This window comes from Schistosoma haematobium, chromosome 4 (genome assembly GCF_000699445.3).
Source record: "Schistosoma haematobium chromosome 4, whole genome shotgun sequence".
NCBI lineage: Eukaryota > Metazoa > Platyhelminthes > Trematoda > Strigeidida > Schistosomatidae > Schistosoma > Schistosoma haematobium.
The window spans coordinates 41,759,430-41,784,715 of record NC_067199.1 but is presented as its reverse complement, the minus strand read 5'-3'; the positions used below and the strand labels follow the sequence as shown (position 1 = coordinate 41,784,715).

At 33.3% G+C, this 25,286-nt stretch overlaps 1 protein-coding gene across 1 annotated transcript in view; it reads right to left on the bottom strand.

The window, feature by feature from the left end:
- The window catches only part of SOL-1 (CUB domain), a gene marked incomplete at both ends in the record, with an annotated part of 51,170 nt that overhangs the window by 25,358 nt on the left and 526 nt on the right, over positions 1-25,286 (bottom strand). Inside the window, 3 exons of the mRNA XM_051219395.1 lie at positions 12,331-12,539; positions 15,243-15,444; positions 18,388-18,618. Of these exons, the coding sequence (XP_051067043.1) occupies positions 12,331-12,539; positions 15,243-15,444; positions 18,388-18,618 (642 nt within the window). The remainder of the gene's footprint in view (positions 1-12,330; positions 12,540-15,242; positions 15,445-18,387; positions 18,619-25,286) is intronic.

Here is a 25,286-nt window from a genome sequence, read left to right as displayed (position 1 = left end):
TGTGCGTCAGTTACTCAACTTTGCATCAAAAATACACTAGTTATGCAAATAGTGAAATCTATTTATTGAGGTGCATTATGGTCTTGTATACCATGTTTATAATCATTTAAGTTATGTATCTAAGTAATCAAAGTGTTTGAAACAATTCGACAGACCATCTTGTGTACTGACTGGATTTTTCAGAATATATATATATATATATATATATATATATATATATATATATATATATATATATATATATATATATATATATAGTTCCTAAAACTTGGATAGTAGAAATTTCCTAATTGTGGATTTAAAGGTGAGCTTGTTGACCCACAAAAAATAATAAGTTACTGGTTTCGGTATTTCACGAAGTGTTATAACGCTCGGTTTTAGTTCGTCTAATGCTATAACGATTAGTTTTTCACGTTTACACGTATGGGACGTTAATTTACCTTAAATGATTATCTACACTAGATTCCCTTCCAGTGTCTATTCTACAGGACTTCAACACAACTCAGATCAAGTATACGTAATCAGCTTGACTACAACGTAAATAAATTTCGGCATAAGAACCCGAAACAATCCAACGACAATGAACAACCAATAATCAGTAATAATAAAAAGGATAGGGAGATATATAACTCACGTGACACCTGTCAGATTATCTAAATGCTGACATCCATCTTTATGCTAAACATTTACTGCACGGCCATTTTTTTCATCCCTTTTGAAAAAATTTTTCATCCACATCTTCCAATAATTCATTCTGTTTCGTCCAATCAAATAACAAGTTTTAAGTTCAATATAATCGGTCGTTTATTTCTTAAAATCAATATAAAAATATCAGGACATGACGACAAAGCACACTTTCTTACAATTATGGACGGTAGTAACATTCAAAGCACGAGCTCCGTCGTTCCTCACGTTGTCACAGAAACCGATAACCTGTTCGTTCTTGAGCACATTCTATCTCGTAGTGTTCCAATCTCTTGAAGCGTTGAAGAGCGCCATTAGAACGTATGAAAGAGTCACGTACAGCCATTATGTGGTGAGGGATTCTCGTTTCCATAGTCATTAGAAGCCGTATATTAAATTTGTATGTTGGAGAAATGGCCGTAGAACACCTAGCGGTTCCTCACAGCCGAGTAGACGAACGAGGTAATTTGATTAGTGTTATTATAATTTTTCATAAAGCACTTTCGTGAACACTCCATGTCCTTCCTTCATATTTTGTAAGTTACCAACTATCAAAATAACGTCAATATAGATGCAACGTTAAGCAATGACGAGGAAGAAATTGTTTCGATGAACTCAGAGGAGTTCACTGAACGAGACGACGACAATGACGAAAACGCATATGAAAACAGACTTTGTGATATTTGCAATCTTGCGCAACCGCCACATGAAACTGCTGATGGAAGTACCTGGATTTTTTGTCCATGCGAAGCAATGCTTCATTTATTTTGTGCCTACGACCCATCACCACACGTCCATGGAATCCATTGTCTCATGTACGGAGCTATAATCGAATAATAGCAACGCCATTGTTCATGAAATTCGGAACTGCTAAGAGAACGAGTAAAGGCCCTTTTCAGGGCCACCCACAATTTGACTTAAATTCTTTTGTTTCAATTCCTTATTTCCATAGCAAAGGTCAAGTGATCAAACCATCAAAATTCATTTTAGATTAATAGTCATTATGTGATTAGCGCCTACGTGTTCGTAAACTCTTTTAAGCTTTATCAAATACACAGTTTAAGTAAACGATTTCGTATAGGAAATGTCATCTAATGAACACTAATCTGTCTAACAATAGTACATGCAAAACGTATTCAGAATGTTTCAGTGTTTTGTCATATAGTTACGGTAGACGAATGTAGTTCTACCAGTTCACTAGTACAACGACATCATTTCTATAGGAAAGGTCAACTGAACCAACATCGATGAATTTTAATTAAGCCTTAGTGATTAAGCAATATAATCAATTGAGATTTATAAAAATTTCGTGGATTAGATCATTAGAAGAGAATTTTGGAAAAACTTATAACTGGTTTTAATAGTTGGTGATAGTAATAACTGACGTTGAAAGGTGGTCAAATGTTTAATACACAATTAGTAAAGAAATTATTCATCGAAGTATTTCCATTAGTTTTTTCTTAACACATCGTATGTTATTTTAATAAACGTTATATGCGTAGCAACATATCCATAAATCATCATGATAAAGTAATGAATAGGGCATGCATAAATCACGCTAACCGTTAACGATCGGTAAATGAAGCAAAATAGTAATAACTTCTCTCAGAAAATAGCAAATAATATTTATGATTGGGTACTTTTCCAAACAGTAATTCTTAGTAGAAAAGAATTGTTTAGTTTTACCTGAATAATGGTGTCATAAATAAATGCAAGATTGTCAATTGTATTATTTTGCTAATCCGTTAAAAGAGTTACTTGTTTTTAACTGTACATTCTTTGTAGTTGAGCTGTTTAAAATTATGACAAAAAATACTTGTCTATGTAAGTAGTCATGTGAATAGATTATTGTGCTCGTCAATTGGGCTTAATATTTTTTGCACGTAATGTCAACAGCGAATGTTTTGTCAGTGTTAGTGTTATATTGCTAATCCATTCAAAGTGTTAATTGTTTTTACCTGTATATTCTTTGTAGTTCAGCAGTTTATAATCATGATAATAAATTCAGCAGTCATGTAAATGGGTGATTGGGTTTGGTAAGTGCGAGTTAGTTTTTTTTCACGTACTGTCAATAGCAAATATTTTCTAAGTGTTCAGTCTAGCAAGATTTTTACATGAATTAGTAAATGTCATATGTCAATGACATTGCAAAGTTTACTTATTCATAAGGTATAGAATGATTTTTGAAAACCATCCGTTCCCTTTGTTTATGCATAATAGAGAAAAAATAAAAAACTGTATGTACATTTTTCGTCATGTGTGAATATTGTTCTTTATAATATGAAACCTGAAATATCCAAATATTACGAAAATAACCATTTTTTATAAGCATTTGAAATATTGGTTGCATTAAGTGTAAACGAACAAGTCTACATCGTCTGACGCAATGAATTTCTATCTCCATTATACAGATGAATATGAATATGGTCAACAGTATCAATTAACATTTAGGTATACTGAAGTTTTATTTCAATGTAATAAATGAATTGGTGATTAAAATGTTTTTGTTACAGTAATTAAAGTTAATAGAGGTGTAAAAATAAATAAGGTGATATAATGAGTATTTATGAATAAGGTAACGATCAGACATATTTCATACGTACGAATAGTTCTGGTTTCAGCTTGTTTTATATTCTGATCATTTTATTCATAAATAAGATAATATTCTGATTTCTTTTTAAACCTGTATGACGTTTAATCACATTAATCATCTTATTATATTCACTAATAAATAAAACCATATATTCATTGACCAAACGACAAAATGACAATTTCCACTATATTGCAATATTTCTATTAAATTCTACATGCACTATTGTTAGATAATTTGTAAATATGTTACTAATACATGAACGGCAATCACATTATTTTGAATCTAAAATTATTACATTAGTGTTCATTAGATGAGATATTCTTTTATAAGAAATCGTTTATTTTATATTTCATAAACCTTATAAAAAAGTTTACGAATACATGAGCGATAATCGCATTATGATTATTAGTCTCAAATGAATATCAAAATTTATTCGACATCAATAAGTGCTTCATCACCTGACCATTGCCATAGAAATAAGAGATTAAAACAAATTAATGTAAATCAAATTGTGGGTGGCCCTAAAAAAAACCTTGACTCTTAACAGTGCAGATTTTCCCGAAGGAAGGCGTAACTATGAGTTGGTTATAGCGCCGCGCATGGGACAGTGCACTCTACGTACGTAAGATGATGGGTCGTAAGCACAAAGCCAATGAAGCATAGCTTCGCATGGACAGGTGTTTTTCTATTCAATTTATGCATCTTCAGAATTCGATGTGTTGTCTCAACGAAGTTGGTATTATTCTGTTGAAGGAGCGTCGCTGATGGTCGGGAAGCATTTGACCACTTTTGTTTTTTTGGCAGCAAGTGATCTCTCACATATCGGTAAAACGTTCCGTCTGATGTTCCGATTAACGACAGATAATGGTGAAAGCTACAAAATAACGTGATGTAGATTTTGATTTACCTTTCCACATTTCAAGTGAACATTAGGCGAAAAATAGTTGTATAACTTCTGATCGTACCCTCTACAAAGACGGTAAATGGGTTAATGTCAAGGAACGAAAAACGTACCCCCTTTATGACATTGCGAATTAGGTGTACACGGCACAAAATGTGGTAGGAATTCGGATACACCTGCGTGATAGCAGCATCTATTGCAGGTGAATCATCTGTCACAAGCCTAACATCTCTCGACTGTTAATTGACCGGTGGAAGAACGACAGGAATTGAGAAAGCAAAGTCGATGTTTCGCGACTTATAAATGCAATACAAACAGGTATTGCCATAAAATTCATATCCAGTGCCATTACCTGATATAAATATAAGTTCTCGTTATTGGTTTTGTACGTTCCGTCAAAACCAACAACATAAAAAAACGAGTTGCCAAATTCATCTGATCATCAGTTGTGAAGAGAAAATACAACAGACAATTTTCTTCATTTAATTTGTAATCGCTCACCTAACGACATGATGTGAGCTTTTATTTTGGCGTAATCATCTATCGTTCACAACATAAATAGGCACATTGTTTACCAGGAAGGTTGGCCTGTGAGAACACTTTGTAGCGCATATTAAAAATATCTTGAGCATTCAGACGCTTTCCATAAGTTTGGTAAGCAAAATGCTTAATATCGAACGCTGCTGTCCCAGATAACAGGAGCGGTCGCACTGTTTCGGTTGATATTAAGTGCCCGGCAAATATGATTCCCTACCACCCATTTTAAAAAAATTGTAGGGTATGATAAACAAATTTAGAAATTGGTGATTGGTATACTTGTTTTGCAAGTGTGTACTGAAGTGAAAATGAACAAAAATTTTGTCACCTTTAATAATTTTGTGATTGGTCGTAATCTGATTAGTTAAAATCGAAATAGCATCAAGTGCTGTGATTGGATGTCAGAATTTAGATTATTACATTTGAAATGATAATGAATAATTCTTTTTGTGTAATGTTAGTCTTGAAAAAGATTTAGACTTTTGAAGGAAATAACACCAACTTAAGTGCAATCCTACTGTTAGTGAATGTGTATTAGGATAAATTTTTGATTTAATGTCAACCTTCAATTGAAGTTGTTAGTTATGTTCCCACGAATGCTTATATGTATCACATTAAAAGAAAGTTTAGGGAAAAAAGAACTGAAAATCGGTTTGAATATTTGATAAAAGTTATTACTGAATTCGGTCGGTTGTCTAATGCTGAATACCCAATTAATAAACAAATTAATACCGAAGTGCGTACATAAATTTTTTAGTAACACATGGTCTGTTAATCGGAGAAACAAATCAACATATCAATAATTCATCATGATAAATTACTGGTTGCAATATGTATAATTCAGGTGAACCGATCGTAGACTATCATTTAATGAACTGACCTTGACAGTATATGAAAGTAGTAATAAATTTTCCGAAATAGGCACTTAATATATAGTAAACGTTTATTTTGTAAATGGTCATTCATAATGAGAATTAGAAAACGTTAGATTTCAATGCGGTTAATTTTAAAAGCCCATTGAAACGGTTTATTGTTTTCACTTGCAAATTATTTGTAGTTCTGTATTTAAAAATTAATTTTTTGGTCGTAATAAAAACTAGTGTGTTTAATGTCATGTGTGAATATTGTTAACCGTAATATGAAACCTGAATTATCTAGACATTACGAATGTAACCATTTTTGACAAGCATTTGAAATATCAGTTTCATGAAGTGTAAATGAACAAGCCTACGTCGTCTGAATGACTCAGCAAATATCTATCGACATTAAACGTTTGGCAGATACGTCAAAGACCACCTTCTACCACGGAAACACAAATGGTCTAATACTTTTCGACCACCATCAACCCTGTTTCAAGTAAACAATAAGAACTTCATGGAGACGACCCATCGAGTGTTGAAGATGTATCACCTTAATTGGAAAACACTGTTGATTTGGATGAACCGCTCATTACCGATGAGGATGAAGTAATTTCTATTAACTCCAAAGAGTTAACTGAACAGCACATCTAAAATGAAGAAGAAGATGAAGAGAACCGACTATGCGACATCTGTAATCTTGCGCAGACGCCGTGTGAAACCGGTGATGCAGTGGGTTCATTTATTATTACATTGACATTAAACGTACGTATACCCAAATGTCATTTGATACAAATGACTTTGTTCGTATAAAGCTGTATAATTGAGATAGATGTTTATTTTGTCAGACGTAGGCCTGTACTTTTACACTTAATGCAACCAATATTTCAAATGCTTGTCAAAACTTGTTATTCAACAATATAGAATATTCTATGGGGATTTTTAAAGTGCAAATATGCTGTTGACATTACGTGCAAAAAATATTAAGCCCAATTGACGAGCACAATAATCTATTCACATGACTACTTACATAGACAAGTATTTTTTGTCATAATTTTAAACAGCTCAACTACAAAGAATGTACAGTTAAAAACAAGTAACTCTTTTAACGGATTAGCAAAATAATACAATTGACAATCTTGCATTTATTTATGACACCATTATTCAGGTAAAACTAAACAATTCTTTTCTACTAAGAATTACTGTTTGGAAAAGTACCCAATCATAAATATTATTTGCTATTTTCTGAGAGAAGTTATTACTATTTTGCTTCATTTACCGATCGTTAACGGTTAGCGTGATTTATGCATGCCCTATTCATTACTTTATCATGATGATTTATGGATATGTTGCTACGCATATAACGTTTATTAAAATAACATACGATGTGTTAAGAAAAAACTAATGGAAATACTTCGATGAATAATTTCTTTACTAATTGTGTATTAAACATTTGACCACCTTTCAACGTCAGTTATTACTATCACCAACTATTAAAACCAGTTATAAGTTTTTCCAAAATTCTCTTCTAATGATCTAATCCACGAAATTTTTATAAATCTCAATTGATTATATTGCTTAATCACTAAGGCTTAATTAAAATTCATCGATGTTGGTTCAGTTGACCTTTCCTATAGAAATGATGTCGTTGTACTAGTGAACTGGTAGAACTACATTCGTCTACCGTAACTATATGACAAAACACTGAAACATTCTGAATACGTTTTGCATGTACTATTGTTAGACAGATTAGTGTTCATTAGATGACATTTCCTATACGAAATCGTTTACTTAAACTGTGTATTTGATAAAGCTTAAAAAGAGTTTACGAACACGTAGGCGCTAATCACATAATGACTATTAATCTAAAATGAATTTTGATGGTTTGATCACTTGACCTTTGCTATGGAAATAAGGAATTGAAACAAAAGAATTTAAGTCAAATTGTGGGTGGCCCTGAAAAGGGCCTTTACTCGTTCTCTTAGCAGTTCCGAATTTCATGAACAATGGCGTTGCTATTATTCGATTATAGCTCCGTACATGAGACAGTGGATTCCATGGACGTGTGGTGATGGGTCGTAGGCACAAAATAAATGAAGCATTGCTTCGCATGGACAAAAAATCCAGGTACTTCCATCAGCAGTTTCATGTGGCGGTTGCGCAAGATTGCAAATATCACAAAGTCTGTTTTCATATGCGTTTTCGTCATTGTCGTCGTCTCGTTCAGTGAACTCCTCTGAGTTCATCGAAACAATTTCTTCCTCGTCATTGCTTAACGTTGCATCTATATTGACGTTATTTTGATAGTTGGTAACTTACAAAATATGAAGGAAGGACATGGAGTGTTCACGAAAGTGCTTTATGAAAAATTATAATAACACTAATCAAATTACCTCGTTCGTCTACTCGGCTGTGAGGAACCGCTAGGTGTTCTACGGCCATTTCTCCAACATACAAATTTAATATACGGCTTCTAATGTCTATGGAAACGAGAATCCCTCACCACATAATGGCTGTACGTGACTCTTTCATACGTTCTAATGGCGCTCTTCAACGCTTCAAGAGATTGGAACACTACGAGATAGAATGTGCTCAAGAACGAACAGGTTATCGGTTTCTGTGACAACGTGAGGAACGACGGAGCTCGTGCTTTGAATGTTACTACCGTCCATAATTGTAAGAAAGTGTGCTTTGTCGTCATGTCCTGATATTTTTATATTGATTTTAAGAAATAAACGACCGATTATATTGAACTTAAAACTTGTTATTTGATTGGACGAAACAGAATGAAAATTATCAGAAGGGGTTCGTGGAGATTATAGTAATTTCACTTATTGAAATCTTGAGTCAGTTGAAGTTAGACCACCATGAAAATCCTGGAAGCACTAGACGGCCGTTTCGTCCTAGTGTGGTACTCCTCAGCAGTGCGCATCCACGATCCCGCACCTCACGGGAGTCGAACCCTGGACGCACTGGTCTCACGCGCGAGCACTTAACCATTAGATCACTGAGTCGGCATCCAACGGTGTTAATGTCTAACTTGGTAGATGGGGATGAAAAAATGTTTAAAAAGGGATAAAAAGAATTTCACTCGAAAAAAAATACAAAAATGGCCGTGCATTTAACGTTAACCTGCTACATAGATGGAGCATTTTATGTATCGGAATAAAAAGCAATTAAACGATACTAGTAGGCCGAAGAAATAACACTTTAACGACATCAAATTCTAGATAGAAGTGTCAGAAAACAGAATTTCGATCTTAGGTATCTTACTAGAGTGAACAAAAACAAAGGCCGAAATTCCTGGAATCTATTCGTGATTACGGGTTCGTAGGTGAGCACTGCTGAAGAATCTCGTAGTGGAACAAAACAACCGTCCAGTGCTTGAGGGTTTTCAATCGTTTTCTAACTTGGATTACTTCGTGATTTCGATGTAAACCACCGATCTTTACAATCCCATAGTGGTAAACACACAATCGTTAAATAATCAAGTGTACAAAAAACCAACTCACTCTTATTGGTTACTAAATTACCACATTGACGCTGCGACAGTACACAAAAACTGTGTACTGACACTATTCGAAACAACCGAAACTCCATGTTTTACGGAACACTGAACAAACTCGACTTCTTTTAGTTTTACGTAAAACTCACTGTCAAAAGTTTGCAAATTAATCACTTTAATTAATTTTATACTAAAAGATACAACCGCAAAAAAACACAAATCCAATATCATTTTCAAAATAAATGATACCAAATGTGATAAACTCCAGTTTGACATCAGATCGTACTTAAAGAATAATCATTTTAATTTTGAGTATTTTCAACAATTTAACTAAACAATTACGCCAAAACCGTTTTTTAATTTGCAATCAATGATCTTTTGTTGGGAATTTAGTGGTATGCTTGGTGAAATGGAATAAGTCACATGGTACCACACAAAAAATTAGACAAAAGTATAGTCAGGTTATTACTATGAAATAAACAGTTCATGCAGCCAAGGTCAGCTATGAAATGTTAATGTCGATCTGGATACCGAAAAATTAACTGGATGGATTACTATTATTAAGCTTCTTACACAGTCTTTATCGTCATCCTCTCTATTTTTAGGCTGATTATGCATGTTAAGGTGAACAAGTAACTGAAATCGATCACTCAACATAACAAGCATGCACCCTCTTTTTTGAATCTAGTTGTCAACTAATTAACTTAAGTTAACCTAAAGGAACAAATAAAACAAACTTGGTTTATATGTTAGTCAACATTTTAATTTCAATCTATGTAAATCGAAATTGACAGTTTAGTAAAAATGGAATCCAACAAATTATAAAGCCATAAGTTGCTCTGATCTCAAATTTAATGTCGAGTATATTTTATAATTGTGTGAACTGATACTTGAAACAAAAATATTGTAACTTACAACTCTAGGAATAAGATAAAAACTGATGAGACATGAAGATTTTTTTGGTAAATGCATTGGTATGAATTTATAGTTTTTTGTTTTCGATATTCAGGGTTTTATTACGTTCACTCATTGCTAAGATATTTTTAACCTGAGTGGCTTGCCTCAATAAAGCTATTTCGTAACAAGCTTTATAAAATGAGGGTTGTGGTTTGCATTGGCTATCTTGTATCAGCAGTTCAACAAATAACACTTTAGTGTTTGAGGCGATTGGTACTGAGTCTGAACCTCAGCCTGATCGTCCAATATCCCCACAGTATTATTTGAAAATAAATATATACAAAAAAATATATACAAAATAAATCACTGAGTAATAACAATCCTAGTGTTATATTTCGCCTTTGTCCTGCCACTTTCTATCAAAAATTTTGTATTTGAATATTATGAACAAACTCAATAGTTAACTTTTATCTACCAAACTTTACATTAACAACTTAAAATGCAGAGCAAAAAGATATGGAACATAAATGGTATATACATTTGTGAGGTGTTGTTGTCTACGAGTTGATTATTTATATTCAACAGTCGAGGGAAAATACAAGAAAGGTCGGATAAACGGATCTTGTGATTGTAAATATATGTTGCTATGGTGAAAAAGCAATCCATCTTAGCTATCAGCCAATACTGACCACACACCAAGTGTATAAATGAACTTTATGGACTAAATGAATTTACCATAACTATTTAAGGTACTAAATCTACACGTCATGGTGACCAGTTAATGAATTTTGTTAAAATATCTCTCTTGTTCATGTACTAAATAATGTTCACTTTCAGGATGGTTTTACCAAAGTTCTTCTAGATAGCCTGATATAATAAACAATGAAGCCTGACAGTTTCGGTATTTACTGAATAACCCAAGAAAATCCGGATCCTTTAGCAATTTAAGTTTTCAGTGTACTTTAAAAGTGTGTATTTGTGAGAAAGATTTTGTATATTTTGTATATTTTTATTGCGTAAAACACCTCATTGTTTCTGACTAGATATTTATATTTTGAGAGTTAACTGTTATCGTATATATATATGTCGTTATTATGAGTTATTGAAGTACCCCATGCTGTGGTAAATGCTACTTATACGTACAAGTATAAGTAGTATATAGCCCCAATCAGAAGTAGAATGCCTGCCAGAAGATTGAATCGAAGATAACAGGAAGGGAAAGAGAGAGCAATTGTAATAACGACAGAATTAGAAGAATTATGAAGCACTTACATGATAACTGAAGGAAGATGTGAAATAATGTATTTAGTTTACGGTTTTCATATTTTACAAAGGCAATCTGTGACTTTGCATTACACAGCAAATTGGTTTTCCCCATTTGAGTTCTCGTTCACTATGATATTAGTATGAAATAGCATTCTCTGGTTCCGAATGTTTTTCCAACTGAGATCCGTTAGTGAAGGATGTTGTAAACGAACACTCATCATATTTTCGCTAGTGACTACTATCAGGACGAGTTACTGAGCTTCTAATTAGAGGTTATGTTCATTGAAATGCTGACTTGTCAGGAGTGACGGTCGTAGTCAATGGTGCTGGGTGATATTCATATCCAATCATGGTTCGACTGAAGCCGAAGGTCAGTGCCGTTGAATACTAACCAAGTGGTTCTAATAGTCAAATGCTAGCAGCGATATCTGAAGTTCCTAGTGTCAATCTGTGATGAGATCCTTAGTGAGTGATGCTGAGGAGTACAAAATAGGGACGAAACACCTATCTAATCCTCCTTTATTTTCGGTATTACCCCAGATATGACCGACTCTTAGCGAATATCACTTACGAATAACCTATTAGTTGTTTTTGCCAAACATATGACAGGGTTTTCACTGAAATACACGACTCTACATACGATATTATTGGCAACCCTGATCACTTATGTTTTACTGAGCCACAAAAACAACAGAATGTCAACTCCTGATATTTGATTAAGAAAAATTATTATTCAGCTGAAGTGTAGCGTTTAACATTTTAAAACAAACTGAAACCTCAACCGAAAAAAAGAATGATTTATGCTGATTGGTTCAACAGTAACATAAATAGTTCAATAACACAATCAAAAAATACTTTACGATGGACCAAAACATGAAACAGACAACCTTTATTACCTTCAACCAAAAAACTCTAAAATAATGATGTCTAGTTAGGTTATTATTTTCAATAGTTATTTTGTATTATTTTAAAAATAGTATATCCAAAGATTAATCCCGATCACAGTCACTATTGAGTTGGTTATTATTAGACTATCATCTCAAGAATAACTTACGAAAACAGAGAAAACTGACATTTATTTCCGGCTTACCTCTGTCAAGAAATTCATAAAATCCTATAACTTTTTGCTTCTCTTTAGTGATCTGATCCAATTCAATAATCATGACACGTCCATACGAATGAAATTCATGAACAGGGAGTTGATTTAAGTGTTGGCCGCATAATTCATAATCCGGTTGATCATTACTCATCAATTCTGCTCGTTCTAACTGATGATAAACTTTAAATTGTGTAGTACATCTAATGAGACGAAGATAAGAAAAATATGTTTAACAGAATTGGAAGTTTCACGTCACCTTCTGACCTTGTTAAATAACCGTCAAATACCAGAAGTCATTGGGAGGCGGATTCGTTCTTGTATAGGAATTCGCAGCAGAAACCAAACACAAGAATTTCAGATCCAGTGATATGTTACATTTGGAGGCGTCAGTCAATATAGATTTATATATCTAAACTTATTGGATTAGTCTTTACAAGTCCATTTTAATATTATCTATAAAACCATGTTTATTCACACCATTATATGACTTCAAATCACGAATGTTGAGAAGTTGGTATCTTGATGGCCTATGTCCAAGAAATGGAGAACTGGTTTTTCAATCCTATTTAGCTAACTTAAAATATATAGAATAAACTAATTACATAACCAAACAGGTATACTTCGTAAAAAAACAAGTTTCTCTTTAGTTTTCTTAAAATAGGTCTTCGTTTTTCAGAACAAAATTTTTGGTGAACGTCATTGAAAATAGTTACACATAGAGCTAATCTGGAGCGAATGTCGGTCAAAACCCGTGGTAAATGAGCACAGTTATGCGTTGTGTTAGCTACTTTGTCTTATAAAAAACCCACTTAAAACGCTAAACAAAAAACGTCAAGTAAAACTTTTAGACTCTGTCTTGAGAGTTGAGAGGTCTTCTCACAGAACAGTGAAAGCCGAAATTCTTAGAAAGTTATAAAGCTGAGTCCTTTTCTGACAACCAGGGTAAAAGGTAATATATGTAGATGGAATGCCCGAACAATATGCGAGACCTGTAGGGTATTTCGTGTATCTATAACAAGAAAAAGTAATCTGATCGTGCATAGAACAAATGGAGGAAATCTGAGCACCGTGATATGGGACAGCAGAAGGTATGAATGCATTGTGAAGTAAAATACATTGGTAGAAAGAAAAAAGAATGACTAGGGACTGGTAGATCTATGTGCATCAAACAACATGGCTATAGGAGCCACGATTTTCCACTTACACACACAATGCTAAATAGGTTTCACCGTACCACACTATAGGAAACCAGATCAATCAAACATTCATAAGTGGAAGATCCAGAAGGTTCAGTTAAGACACAAGAACAAAAAGAGAAGCTAACATAGGTTTGGATCATGCAACATTCAACAACAGCCGAACGAGAACTAACAATTAGAGTAGGCACTAGGAAATATGTGTAAGACCTGGTAAAAGTGGAGAAGGAAATACGAGAGAACTATGATATAACCAGGAAGCTTGCTAGGAAATATCGTAGACCAGAGCAGATATTAAGAAGCAAAGAAAGGAAATCAATAACTGAGGTTCAAGAGCAAATAAACTGATGGATAGATCACTTCAAAGGATTCTTGTTGTTATGACCTTGACGTATGGTTTTTCTATCACACGATTTATCTACCAATCCGAATACGACTTATACGAATCTTCACACTAGGCCAACCAATGACGTTCAACCGGTGTGGGCAGTTTAGCGTCCTTATTGGTCCTATGTCCTCCGAGCCCTTCCACTTGAGTCCAGAACACAATACCAGCTTCCGTAATATGAATCGAATCATTTATTTCAGGCATACTTGGTTTATATATCAATCAGACAGACCGCAACGTACCATAAAATAGGAAATAATATTTGTACACAAATAAGCCCAAAAAGTGGCTGTGAATGTGGGAGGCAGTAGTTAATAAACTGAACATAACTTAAGAACCGTAAATCGTACAATAATAAAATATAGGTCAAAATAAAGCTTATAATAAGAGGAATATAAATATACATAGTGTAATTGTTGAGTAGTTATACAATAAGAATATTTATAGAATATTAGTCCATCAATAGTCCTTGGAAGTTACCTGTAATTTAATCTTCACCGGATATAACACTTGTATAGACAAGCCCATGAAGGGACATTTTATTAAATGTGAGAGCTACAGAAGGATCATATTGATAGCACTATGGAAAGTTTTCAATGGTGTAGCTGAACATAATGAAAGAGTTAGTAAAAACCTAGCTCAGAAATAAAGGATAGATCATGAAATGGACGATTCGTGATCTTAAGGATCATTATTGATTAATAATAAAACGAAACTCCGTTTTCTCTATAATGATAATACATTCGACAGTGTGCACAGAAAAACCTTTTGAAATTTTTAAACTCTATGAAGTACCAGAGAAGATTGCCGAGGTCATACGGAACCCCTACAATTGACAAAGCCGCAATATCATGCGTGAAAGTCGGCTCACACATGCATTCCAAGTGAGGAATGTTGGCAGCAGCCTACTCTCACCCATTCCCTTTCTAATAGCTGTAGATGAGATTATAAATACCTTCACATCTCAGAAAAAGCACAGAAGAAAATAAACATCTTGGACATAGCTGGATGCTTCTGACTTTACAAATGACTTGACCCTTCTATAGCATGTATAACAACGAATCCAGACAACGCCTGATACTGAATAAAAGGCTTTTAAAGCAGTAAAAATCAGACTTCACAAATAGCAAGTGGAATGTTGAGTAGCTTTCAGATCCCTGGCTGGGTCCTTAAGCCCCAAGAAAGGTAATGGGTTTGTGCAAAGTTAGGTAATCAACATTTCGAATATCATAAAACTGAGTAGCTTAAATAACGCCGGGATTTTTTATTAGATAGATCACGTTTAAGATAAACCTTATTTATTTTTTAAATTGGCTTACTTATTACTTCCAATTTTTCGTATTTTCATTGGCAGGCTGAATTCCAGTAAACGTACATGTACGATCTCTTTTAAATCACCAACGAATGTATAAATTATGCATTTGGATGTTTTGTTCCAAAATAAATTTAAATGCAAGTTTGTTATAAATTCAAACGAACCATTACTTAATCCAGTGCTTTGAAATAAATAACATAAACAACCTAAAAGTTAAAAATGCATTACGCTTTAGAAAACTTGGAATTTAAGTAGATTGATCATGTAGAGATTATTTCATGTATAGGTGTCATTACCAAGGCTTGACTTGATAATTTCAAATATATTGAGCACTGGATGTACTGTTATTAATAAACATAATATATTTGCAATATCCCAATGAGTAGAAAAATTAAGTTTTTAAATTTTACGACGTTTCGTAACTTAGTGTAAGCCACTTCTTCAGTAAAAAAATAAAGAGAATAAGTTAACCCAAGTTTAAATAGCGAGGATGTTTTTTACGAAAATGATAGGATGAAAAGCGAATGTCCGGTGGACATGGAGGTTATATCTAGGGGAGTTGGAAAACCGTAATTCCAAACCAATGGTCACATGGGCTCCACGATCCTGAAGGGACAAGTGGAGTATGAACCTATTCTTCGCCACCGGCTACCATGCGACTGCATCGCCTGATGTTGCTCCACTGCCTTGTGGGCTAGACCTTTCAGTCAAAGGCTCCGGGAGTGGTCCCTAAAAATACCGTCTGAGCACCCGAGCAGTATCACAGCCCACACACAAATCAAATGACTTGTGTGGCTTATATGCATCCGGTGCCCATTTGTACCAATATTTATGTGTTCAAATAAATAAATAATAAAATTTTAAATAGTACAGAAGAACAAAGTAAGGATATTCGATGCAATCAATAAAAAAACAGGTCTGACCAAATCGATTTCATGTCATTCTGGTCAAAGCGATTTATACGGCGCATAATTGTGTATTTGTGTGTGTATGTATGGCTAAGGATGAAAAAACGTGACATTTGTGGTGCGAAACCATAGGGTTGAATTCGTATGTATGATAATCGTGTGAAATGTGGTTAGGATCAGACATGGTATCTCGGATAGATGGTGGATAGCGAGGCCTTCCTTTCTATTGCTTAATCCTACTGCCCTCAAATCACTTTGACCGGAATGACGTGAAACTGATTTGGTTAGACCTGTCTTTGATTGGTCGCACTGAATATTCTTACTTTGTTGTTTTATATCATTTAAACGTTGGTTAATTTAATCTGTTTATTTATTTACCGAAGAAGTGGTTTACACCAAGACATAAAACATCAGAAAATTTAAAAACGTAATTTTTCTACTCGTGAGATCGAACCAAAAATCTCCAGACTTAACGCCTAAATACTACAATTACTTCTAGATAACATTCTAAATTCCTGGTAAAAAGGCGTTAACAGTGTAGTTCAGGCTTGTCAGTTATCAGTGATTTTAGATGATCATTGAATCACAGCATAAAGTGATTGAATTTGAAAATATGAATAATTTACCATGACCAATCGGTTTTGTTTTCTAAGTCACAACCGCGATACTTGAAGTTCCTGGATTCGATCTGTGGTGAAGTCATTCCTGGTGATTCCTGTCGTCTTACACTATAACTAAATAACTGTTCAGTGTTCACTAATTTCTAGTGGGACACCAAACGAAGTGAATATATGACTAATGCTACGAAGAAAACTTGGAACGGTTAAATTCAAAATTAGAATTCAAAAAAGTATGGAAGTCCGCTTTCTGTTGATAAATGTCTAGAAATTACGACCAAATAAAGCCAGTCTCTGTTATTCAGCGTTATTTATAGACGCGAAAGAACTTTCAAAAAATTCAATTTTATAGTAAAAACGCTGTGATCCTTAATTTCTTATCTTTTTAAAGTGAGGCATATCTGCTACTAATGACTGGATTCAATATGATTGAGTGTGCCCATCTACTCTTCTTGCAATTATACACATCTGCACTAGTTTCTCAGCCGTCGTTAGTTTTAAATTTTGATCAGAAGTTAATATTGGTTATTTCTTACTGTATATATGGTATCGCTATTCATGTAAACGTACTTTTTTTGAAATATAGAAATCACCTCTGAAATCTCGTCTTATTTCTCTTCAACTACATATGTTTGTCAAGGTTGTAGTGTTGTCGTATATTAGTCTCACACTTATAAAGGTTATTTCAATTCCATTCATATTAGAATAAGCTCCTAATCTTTCCTACTGTTGAAATAAATTAACATCACAAGTATTTTATAATTGTTGTGCTTTGAAGAATAACTGATACAATTTGAGTGTCAACTCAGTGATCTTAATTTATCGTGTTTGGTGTGAACCCTGAAGGGCCTGAGCTTGATATTTAACGGTGTCGTAAGTGTTCATTGTCTAGGAATAATGAATATCAAAAATCTGTTCGATATTTTCTGATTTAACAAAAAGGGAATTTCGGAAGCATAAGATGGACTTTTAGCCTTCGATGAAACTTTATATACTGAATCTTGAACAAATAAAAAGACAACTATTCAGCTGAAATTTAAGAACATAACCTGTAAACATTTAGAAAACTCGATAAAATAAGCAATACGTTGTGATTCTGACCAATTAGATTAGTATAATACATACATTGACCATTTAAATGTACTGAAATTTATCAGCTGTGCAGATAGATTGAATATAGTTTGGTCCATTGTAATCTGATGTGGGATTTTCAGGCACAGCTTAATTATGAAAGTTTTGAATAAGTGAAACAAAAGTTGGTTTTAGCCTCGAATCAATTTTAACAGAGGGACCATTGGAAACTAGACTGTACTGGACAGACATTTCATCGAAGTATAGGACTCCTCAAGAATGTATACCGATGATCGTGTCAGGACTTTTAGGCCTTATGACAAGCGCTTAACATTTAGATTACTAAAATGGAGCCCCCTCTTCCCTCTTCCTCATTTAGGCCTATCCATTTCACCCTGCGTCACCCAGAATCGTACCAAGTTACTTTTTTACTCCTTATATTAATGAACTGGCCTAATCAGTACTTTTCGATAGAACTTTGAATATTCATCTTACAACCAGTGAGCAGGGATTTATTACTTAAAGCCAAAATAATATTGAAATATCTTTTCACCTTTAATAACACTGTAATTATATTGATCTGATATACATTCTTGAACTGAAGGCAACCTTGTAGGTACGTCTGAACGTTGTTGATGATGACGTTGGTCATTTACATGTTTATATTTCTGTGAAAATTTGAAATTAGTTCGCTGCAAACCATTCATTTTTAAATATTCTGATGACTGGTTCATATTTTCATATAGATGCAATCTATTTGTAGTTACAGATGACGAGATTAATACTATAAATGGAAAAATAATTATTTTAAAATGAAAACGTTATTTACATATATGTTGAACATATATGAATAGTGAATATACGATAAGTATTATGATCTTCTAAGTTCTTTTTAAAGTCGATGCATTTAATCTTAACGTACCTTAGCAGGATCATTGATAAACAATGAGGATTTGATGTAGACACAAAACAATGAATTGGCATACAATACGATGATCCTTTCAAATGCAGTATATCTGGGACTCAAAAAAACCCTCATACAACACCAAAGTCCGAGTTTTCGACGCTAACGCTAAGATGGTTATATTTTGCGGAGCTGAAACCTGAAAAACTACCACCACGAGCTAAAGAGTATTCATAAACAACTGCTTACACAAGATACTCCAGATAAACTAACTGGAGACCACAAATAACAACCTGCTCTAGTGGATAAGAAATCAGTTATTTGTTTATGAGTGTATCAGAAAAGGCTTTGGGGTGGATAGGACGTACTTGGAAGAAACCATTAAACTCCACTACAAGCAAACGCTAGCTTGGAATCCTCAACACAAAAGTAAAAGAGGCAGACAAAAAATACATAGTGCAAATAATTGAGGAGACAGACATGTAAACCATGGACACCACTTAGCAATAACAGGTTTAATTACATAGCATTATTTCAAATATTGAAATATTTGTTAGTTTCACTATACAGTTAATAATAATAATAATAATAATAATTATAATACTAACAATAATAATAATATCACTAATATCAGTGAACAGCTTGACCAAGTAATTGCAACGATTTTAATACGGATTCGTGATAAGTAAGTGTAAAATACTTAATATTAGCAACAATTTGTAAGGTAAACCATTTATGGTTAACTTTTTCGGGATTTGAACGTGGATTTCCCTAGAAAGATGGTGTATCATTACCATATAAATTATCACCGTTTATGTTAGCAAAAAATACTACTATAAATAATCAGGTCATATTTAAGATTCATATAGCTTTGCGGTTGGAAGTAATTTGAGTACTTTCCTTGGGACAGATTTATGTAGGTTAGTATTCAACTTCAGCAGATCTCAGGAATTTTTAATGGAAACACTGAATTCGGATAGGACTAAGAACAAGATGAAGGTAGCACTTTCTACATCTCAGTGATTAATTTGTCTAAACATCCTTTACATGAAATGTGAAAGTGGATTTTTCTCAACACCGTCAATTGCTTTTTAAACACATGTAGTGTTATGACCTCGATCTGTCTACTCTAGACTAAGACCTTGACGCAATAGGCCGATCGGTTTAACCCTGAGGCTAGTATGCGTGAGTTCGAGGCGGGGTAGATAGAAGAAAACTATTCTAGCACCTGATTGGCTGGCAAGCACGGTAATGAGAGAAGACAAGACATTTGGAACGCTATTGGGTTTATTGCAATATCCTGATTTCCTGTGAAATCTCTGACTTCAGATTAGTGCAAAAAAGGTAAATGAATAAATAGGTGATTTACCCGACCACAAAGTACAATAATTTAGGATAGAAAATAAGGTGCAAAATATTATGTGTAGATTACAATAGCTTCGGAACAAAAATGGGAATGGCAATGAATGATACATCGAACGAAAGCTTATGTTCTGTAGAATAAAATAGGGACAAAAATAAAGGTCAGTGTTTTACAAGCTGTGAATAAAATGAAATAACGTCCCGAAAAATAGCCTTCGTAGTTTGACAGGGCTTCTTGTTTCTCTGTTCACATCATGAAGATTCGCATTTTCCCGTTTTTGATATTAACTACCGTAATTGATGAGTTCATTGACTAATGTGAATTCGAAGTAAATTTTACCGACACTGGCAAAAGTTACGAATATTTCGTATATTTAAATTTTAATTAGCAGTGAAATCAACAACGGAAAAATATAGAATTTTACATACAACTTCATGTATGTAGAAAAATTTTAGTTCTTGTATAGACTCAGTAGTTTGATGAATAACGCGCTGGTATATATATATATAATCAAGGGGCAAGTAAGGAATATAAGGATGAAAGCAATTTATGGGTCAGATAATATTCCGATTGATAGATATGAAGTAATAACGACAAACATAATAATAAACTGAATAATAATCAAGTAAACTTGTATAAGGTAATAATAATAATAACTAATTAGAGTTTAAAACTGCAAAACAAATAATTTAAAAAATTAATAATAACCAAATAAAAATGAAGGAAAAAGGAAAAACCCGAAACATACCAATAAAGGGAATTAGGACGAAGGAAGGATGAAAGGTTTGACGAATCTTTTCTTAATGCAAAGCCCGGGCTTGAGTTCGTGGATTGCTAATGCCTCAGCAGTGCATAAAATATTGATTCGACATCCCTTCGATCCAATTCGTTTGACTGTGTAGATTACTTTAAAAGAATACTCCTTTGGAGTGGTGTCCACAGTTGATAAAATGCTCCTGTATACAACTAGTAATTGTTTTACTTTCTCCTTTTAAAAGCCATGCCAGATAGTGTTCTGAGATGCGTTTGGAAAGTAATCGCTTTGTGCAACCTACCTCAATCTAGCAAGTAAATTTATAGATGTACATTGATGTGTCCCAAAGTGGAAGTTTATCCTTAACACATCTATGAATGGTAGGCCAACTTCGGTGCTTAGCTGTGTAAAATGTTTTATTCAACGATTTTGGAATCTGTTTATTTAAGATTTCGGCAGTCGTGTCTCTTTTGTATTCCATATTCATAAACAGGGTTTTCTTTCGCACTCTCGACGTCTTTTTCATGATAAAGTCTAGGTGTTAAGTTGCTATCGACGAATCTAGGTGGATAACTATTCCTAATGAGAGTTTGTCGAATTTGAAATAGTTCCTCATCTATTGTGTCGGTAGGACATATTCGCCTGATCCTTGAGGATAAAGAATGAATTGAGTTCCTCTTTCTACTCAGTAGAACTCAGATATGAAAATTCGTGTACTGTCTATTCCATGTTAGTTTTCGATACATAGATCTCTGTAAAAAAACTATCCGGCCTTTTTTCAGTTGGATATCAAGAAAACGAAATTCATTGCTTGCCTCTACTTTTAAAGTGAATTGAATTGAGGGGTGACAATTATTGAAACTATTCAAAATTTCATTGAGGTCCATGTCTTCTTCACAAATAATGAAAGTATCATCCATATATTTCTTATATAAATGAAATCTCTCAAGTATTGGTCGAAGTACCGAATTTTCTAGATTGGTCATGAAACAATCAGCGAAGAGAGGACCCAATGGAGAACCCATTGCAACTCCATTTGTTTGTTTATAGAAATCATCATTAAATCCAAATTGCACGTTGAGCGTACATAGTAGAAGTAGTTCGTTAGGATAATGCTTTGGGATACATATATCAAGGTTATTGTTTTCAATATAGTCACATAAAAAACAAATAGCTTCTGTGAGGGGAACATTTGTGAAAAAAGAAGTGACATTTAATGAGATCATTTTCTTACCAATTACGTTGATATTTCTGATTGAGTCGACAAAGTCAAAGGAATCAAGAGAGTTGTATTTATTGATATGATTTTTAACAGGTTGTAAAATATCAGCTAACCATTCGGCAATCAGATGATACGGAGTGTTGTTCATATCAAGTATAGGACGTAGAGGGATATTATTCTTATGAACTTTTGGGAGTTCATATAGTCTTGGTATAACAGAACCCGATGGTTTAAGGTGTTCATAGAGGTCACAATTGATAATAAACTCATCTTTCATCTTCCTTAGGATTTTAATTAGCATCTGTTCCGTTTTTTCTCAGTTGTCTTTTTGAACGGTTTCTTTGGAGAATATGACATGATCAGATAATATCGAAGATAGTTTGCTGACATAGTCGAGGCAATCCATAGGGGCGATTCCTGCACCTTTGTCTGGACGACATAACACTAAGTCCTGATTTCTCCGAATATCAGAAAACTGAGATTTATATTCTTTTGTGAGTAGTCGACTGATTGTAGGTATTTTATTTACATATTCATTACAACAGTCTACAAGAGTTATTTTAAAATGCTCATAATCTTTACTAGATACTGGAATAAGGTCATTTGTCTGAAGAATGAGACTTTCAAACTGGATTTTAGTGTTGAGTTCATTAATTTTAGGACCAAGAGATAATGCTTGTAGCTGAATAGTCGATAATGTTACACTGAAGTAGTTGAAAACATATTTCTCTGGAAATTTCCAAAAAGTTTGCTTCTCGGTCGGTTTTAAATTTTTCATTAATTTCAAGATCACATCTTCCGTACGATTTTTGCCAGCAATATCAATGCAATCTTTGAATTTAAAACGTTGATCTTCTGACAAGTCATATAATGTATATAAACGCAATGAAATTTTCTTTTCCAATTCTGATATCTGACCCATAAATTATTCACATCTTTATATTCCTTCTTTACCTCTTGATTATTGCGGAACTCCATTTGATATATAGTCTCGAATCAATTTATGATGCAATCTTTTCTATCCTTCTATAGACATATATTTTCCATATAATCATAAATACGAATATACAGCTTAAGTAAATGATTTCGTCTAAAATTTTCTTTGCTGACTTAACTTTTTCTTATTCAATTATACATTGGGTTATTTTAATTATATGTAATTTTAATTGTAAATAAAATTTGTAATTCTATCTTGCTGACAGTAGGAAAACCAATTTGTTTTCACGAGAGTTTTCAGTAGTTAACACCTAACTGATTGTGGAAATGCTAATAATAGTTTAATACAGTGGATTTCCAAACAAAATCTGAAATTTTCATTACAAAATGCAGTCGAGGATCAATTAATAGCTTCGTTGTGTTATGAGACTCTTAAGTCAATTGCACACACGACTTTAAATGCAATTAAACTCAAGACCTTCGATTTTATCTCACCGTTATTTCTAGATGATGTAGAACTATAAATATTTAACATATATTGTTCTCACTGATGTCTAGCTTTTGATTTTATTTCCACAAATTCTTTGGGAAAGCCGTAATAATTAGGGTTCATTAAGTCTAAACTGAATAGGTTCCAAATTAGTAACCGAATTGTATCGTGAATGTATTGAGACGAATTTGTCTGTTTAGAGCATACTTCCGAACAGTACTTAACTATAGTGGAACGGTTATCTAATACCCCGTGATTTTAATTTATTTTATTACTGACATCGCTTGACATAATGAGCTTGCCTGAGTAATTATTATTCTAAGAATCGTTCAGTTTTCGAGAAAATGATTTATGGATTTCATTCGTCTATATCTTGCCATAAAATGTCATGAAGTGTAACAATTTATTGATTTGTATCACCGCGTATAAGGTAATCGTCTACGTACATCCAATTTATTTAGTTGACTAACTATGCTCATTTGCTTTCAGTCTGTTACTGTTATTTTTGTAATTTTAAATACTTCCTGCTTGATCTTCGTGTAAATAAACTGTTTCCATTAATCTATTATTGTTATTGTTTGACTACCTTTCATTGAAGCAATTTTCAATGAACTTACTAAAACTCTTAGAGTTGATGGCTATCGATAACGATTGCTGAGTCAATTTTACCTGTAGAATATTTTCGAAATTTGTCCATTTAAAAAACTTATTGTGCTTTTCTGTTCCACTTGCTAACATCCATAGGTTATTATAACATTAAAGAATGGTGTGTTTGCAGTCACTGACAATATCATTTTCGTAGAGACCTCTGTAGTTCTGCTTAGAAACTGGTATGACTTCGTGCTTGAACAGAAGAAACTTGCTAGACACTATTTAAAAAAAATAAAACTTACAACTTATATTTTATTTGAGCATTTCACGAAATAAGAATTATCATAGTCAAAGGTATTTAATGGAAACGCATATTCAACTACATGTAAATTTATAGTACTGTTTACTATACAAAAAGGTAGTCGATTGTGCGAATTTGATATTTGGCGCAAATTTATCCAAATCAAGCATTTTTGTGTAACGAAAAATCCAAACGTCCAATGTTTACTGAGTTGAGGACATACGCTAATAAAGGCTTATGTATGATCGCTGGAAGATGATCTGTGAAGTTATTTTTTACTTATTAACAACGTCATATCGAAAAAATCTTGGATATGCTTATTGACAACTTAGAGAATCGCTCTAAATTTACAATTTGCCCACTCTTTGTATCACTGTAGGTTTAATAATTTTTTATGTATATGTACATCTTTCATTTAGGTGAATTCAATTTAATCATAATAACATTAGTCCTAGTCTTTTAATTTTCGTGATATTAATAGTACTTTTAGTTGGACTATTACATCATTATGAATGACTATACTCTATTTCAAATGAATATTCTTGTGTCTGTCTATACTAGTAACCGCACCTGAATGTCTATTCACCAACCTATCTGTTTGATATTCCATTGTATGGTTACATCAAAATTCAAACATGACTTTGACAATATTATAGTGGATTGAAAAATTTGGGTGAAATACAGTTGTAAACGACTTTCACCCGACTATTTTAACCAGTAACAAAACCATCTAGAAATACTGGATATTTTTCTCAAGCACTTAAATTTCTCTTATACCCTAATCGTACCACGTTACGGCTATTTAAAAAAAATGGTAAGAAAACTTAGAGAATTACCAGTTTTTGACAACTCATTTAGTTTCTATCATTGCAGTATATTTTAAATGTATTA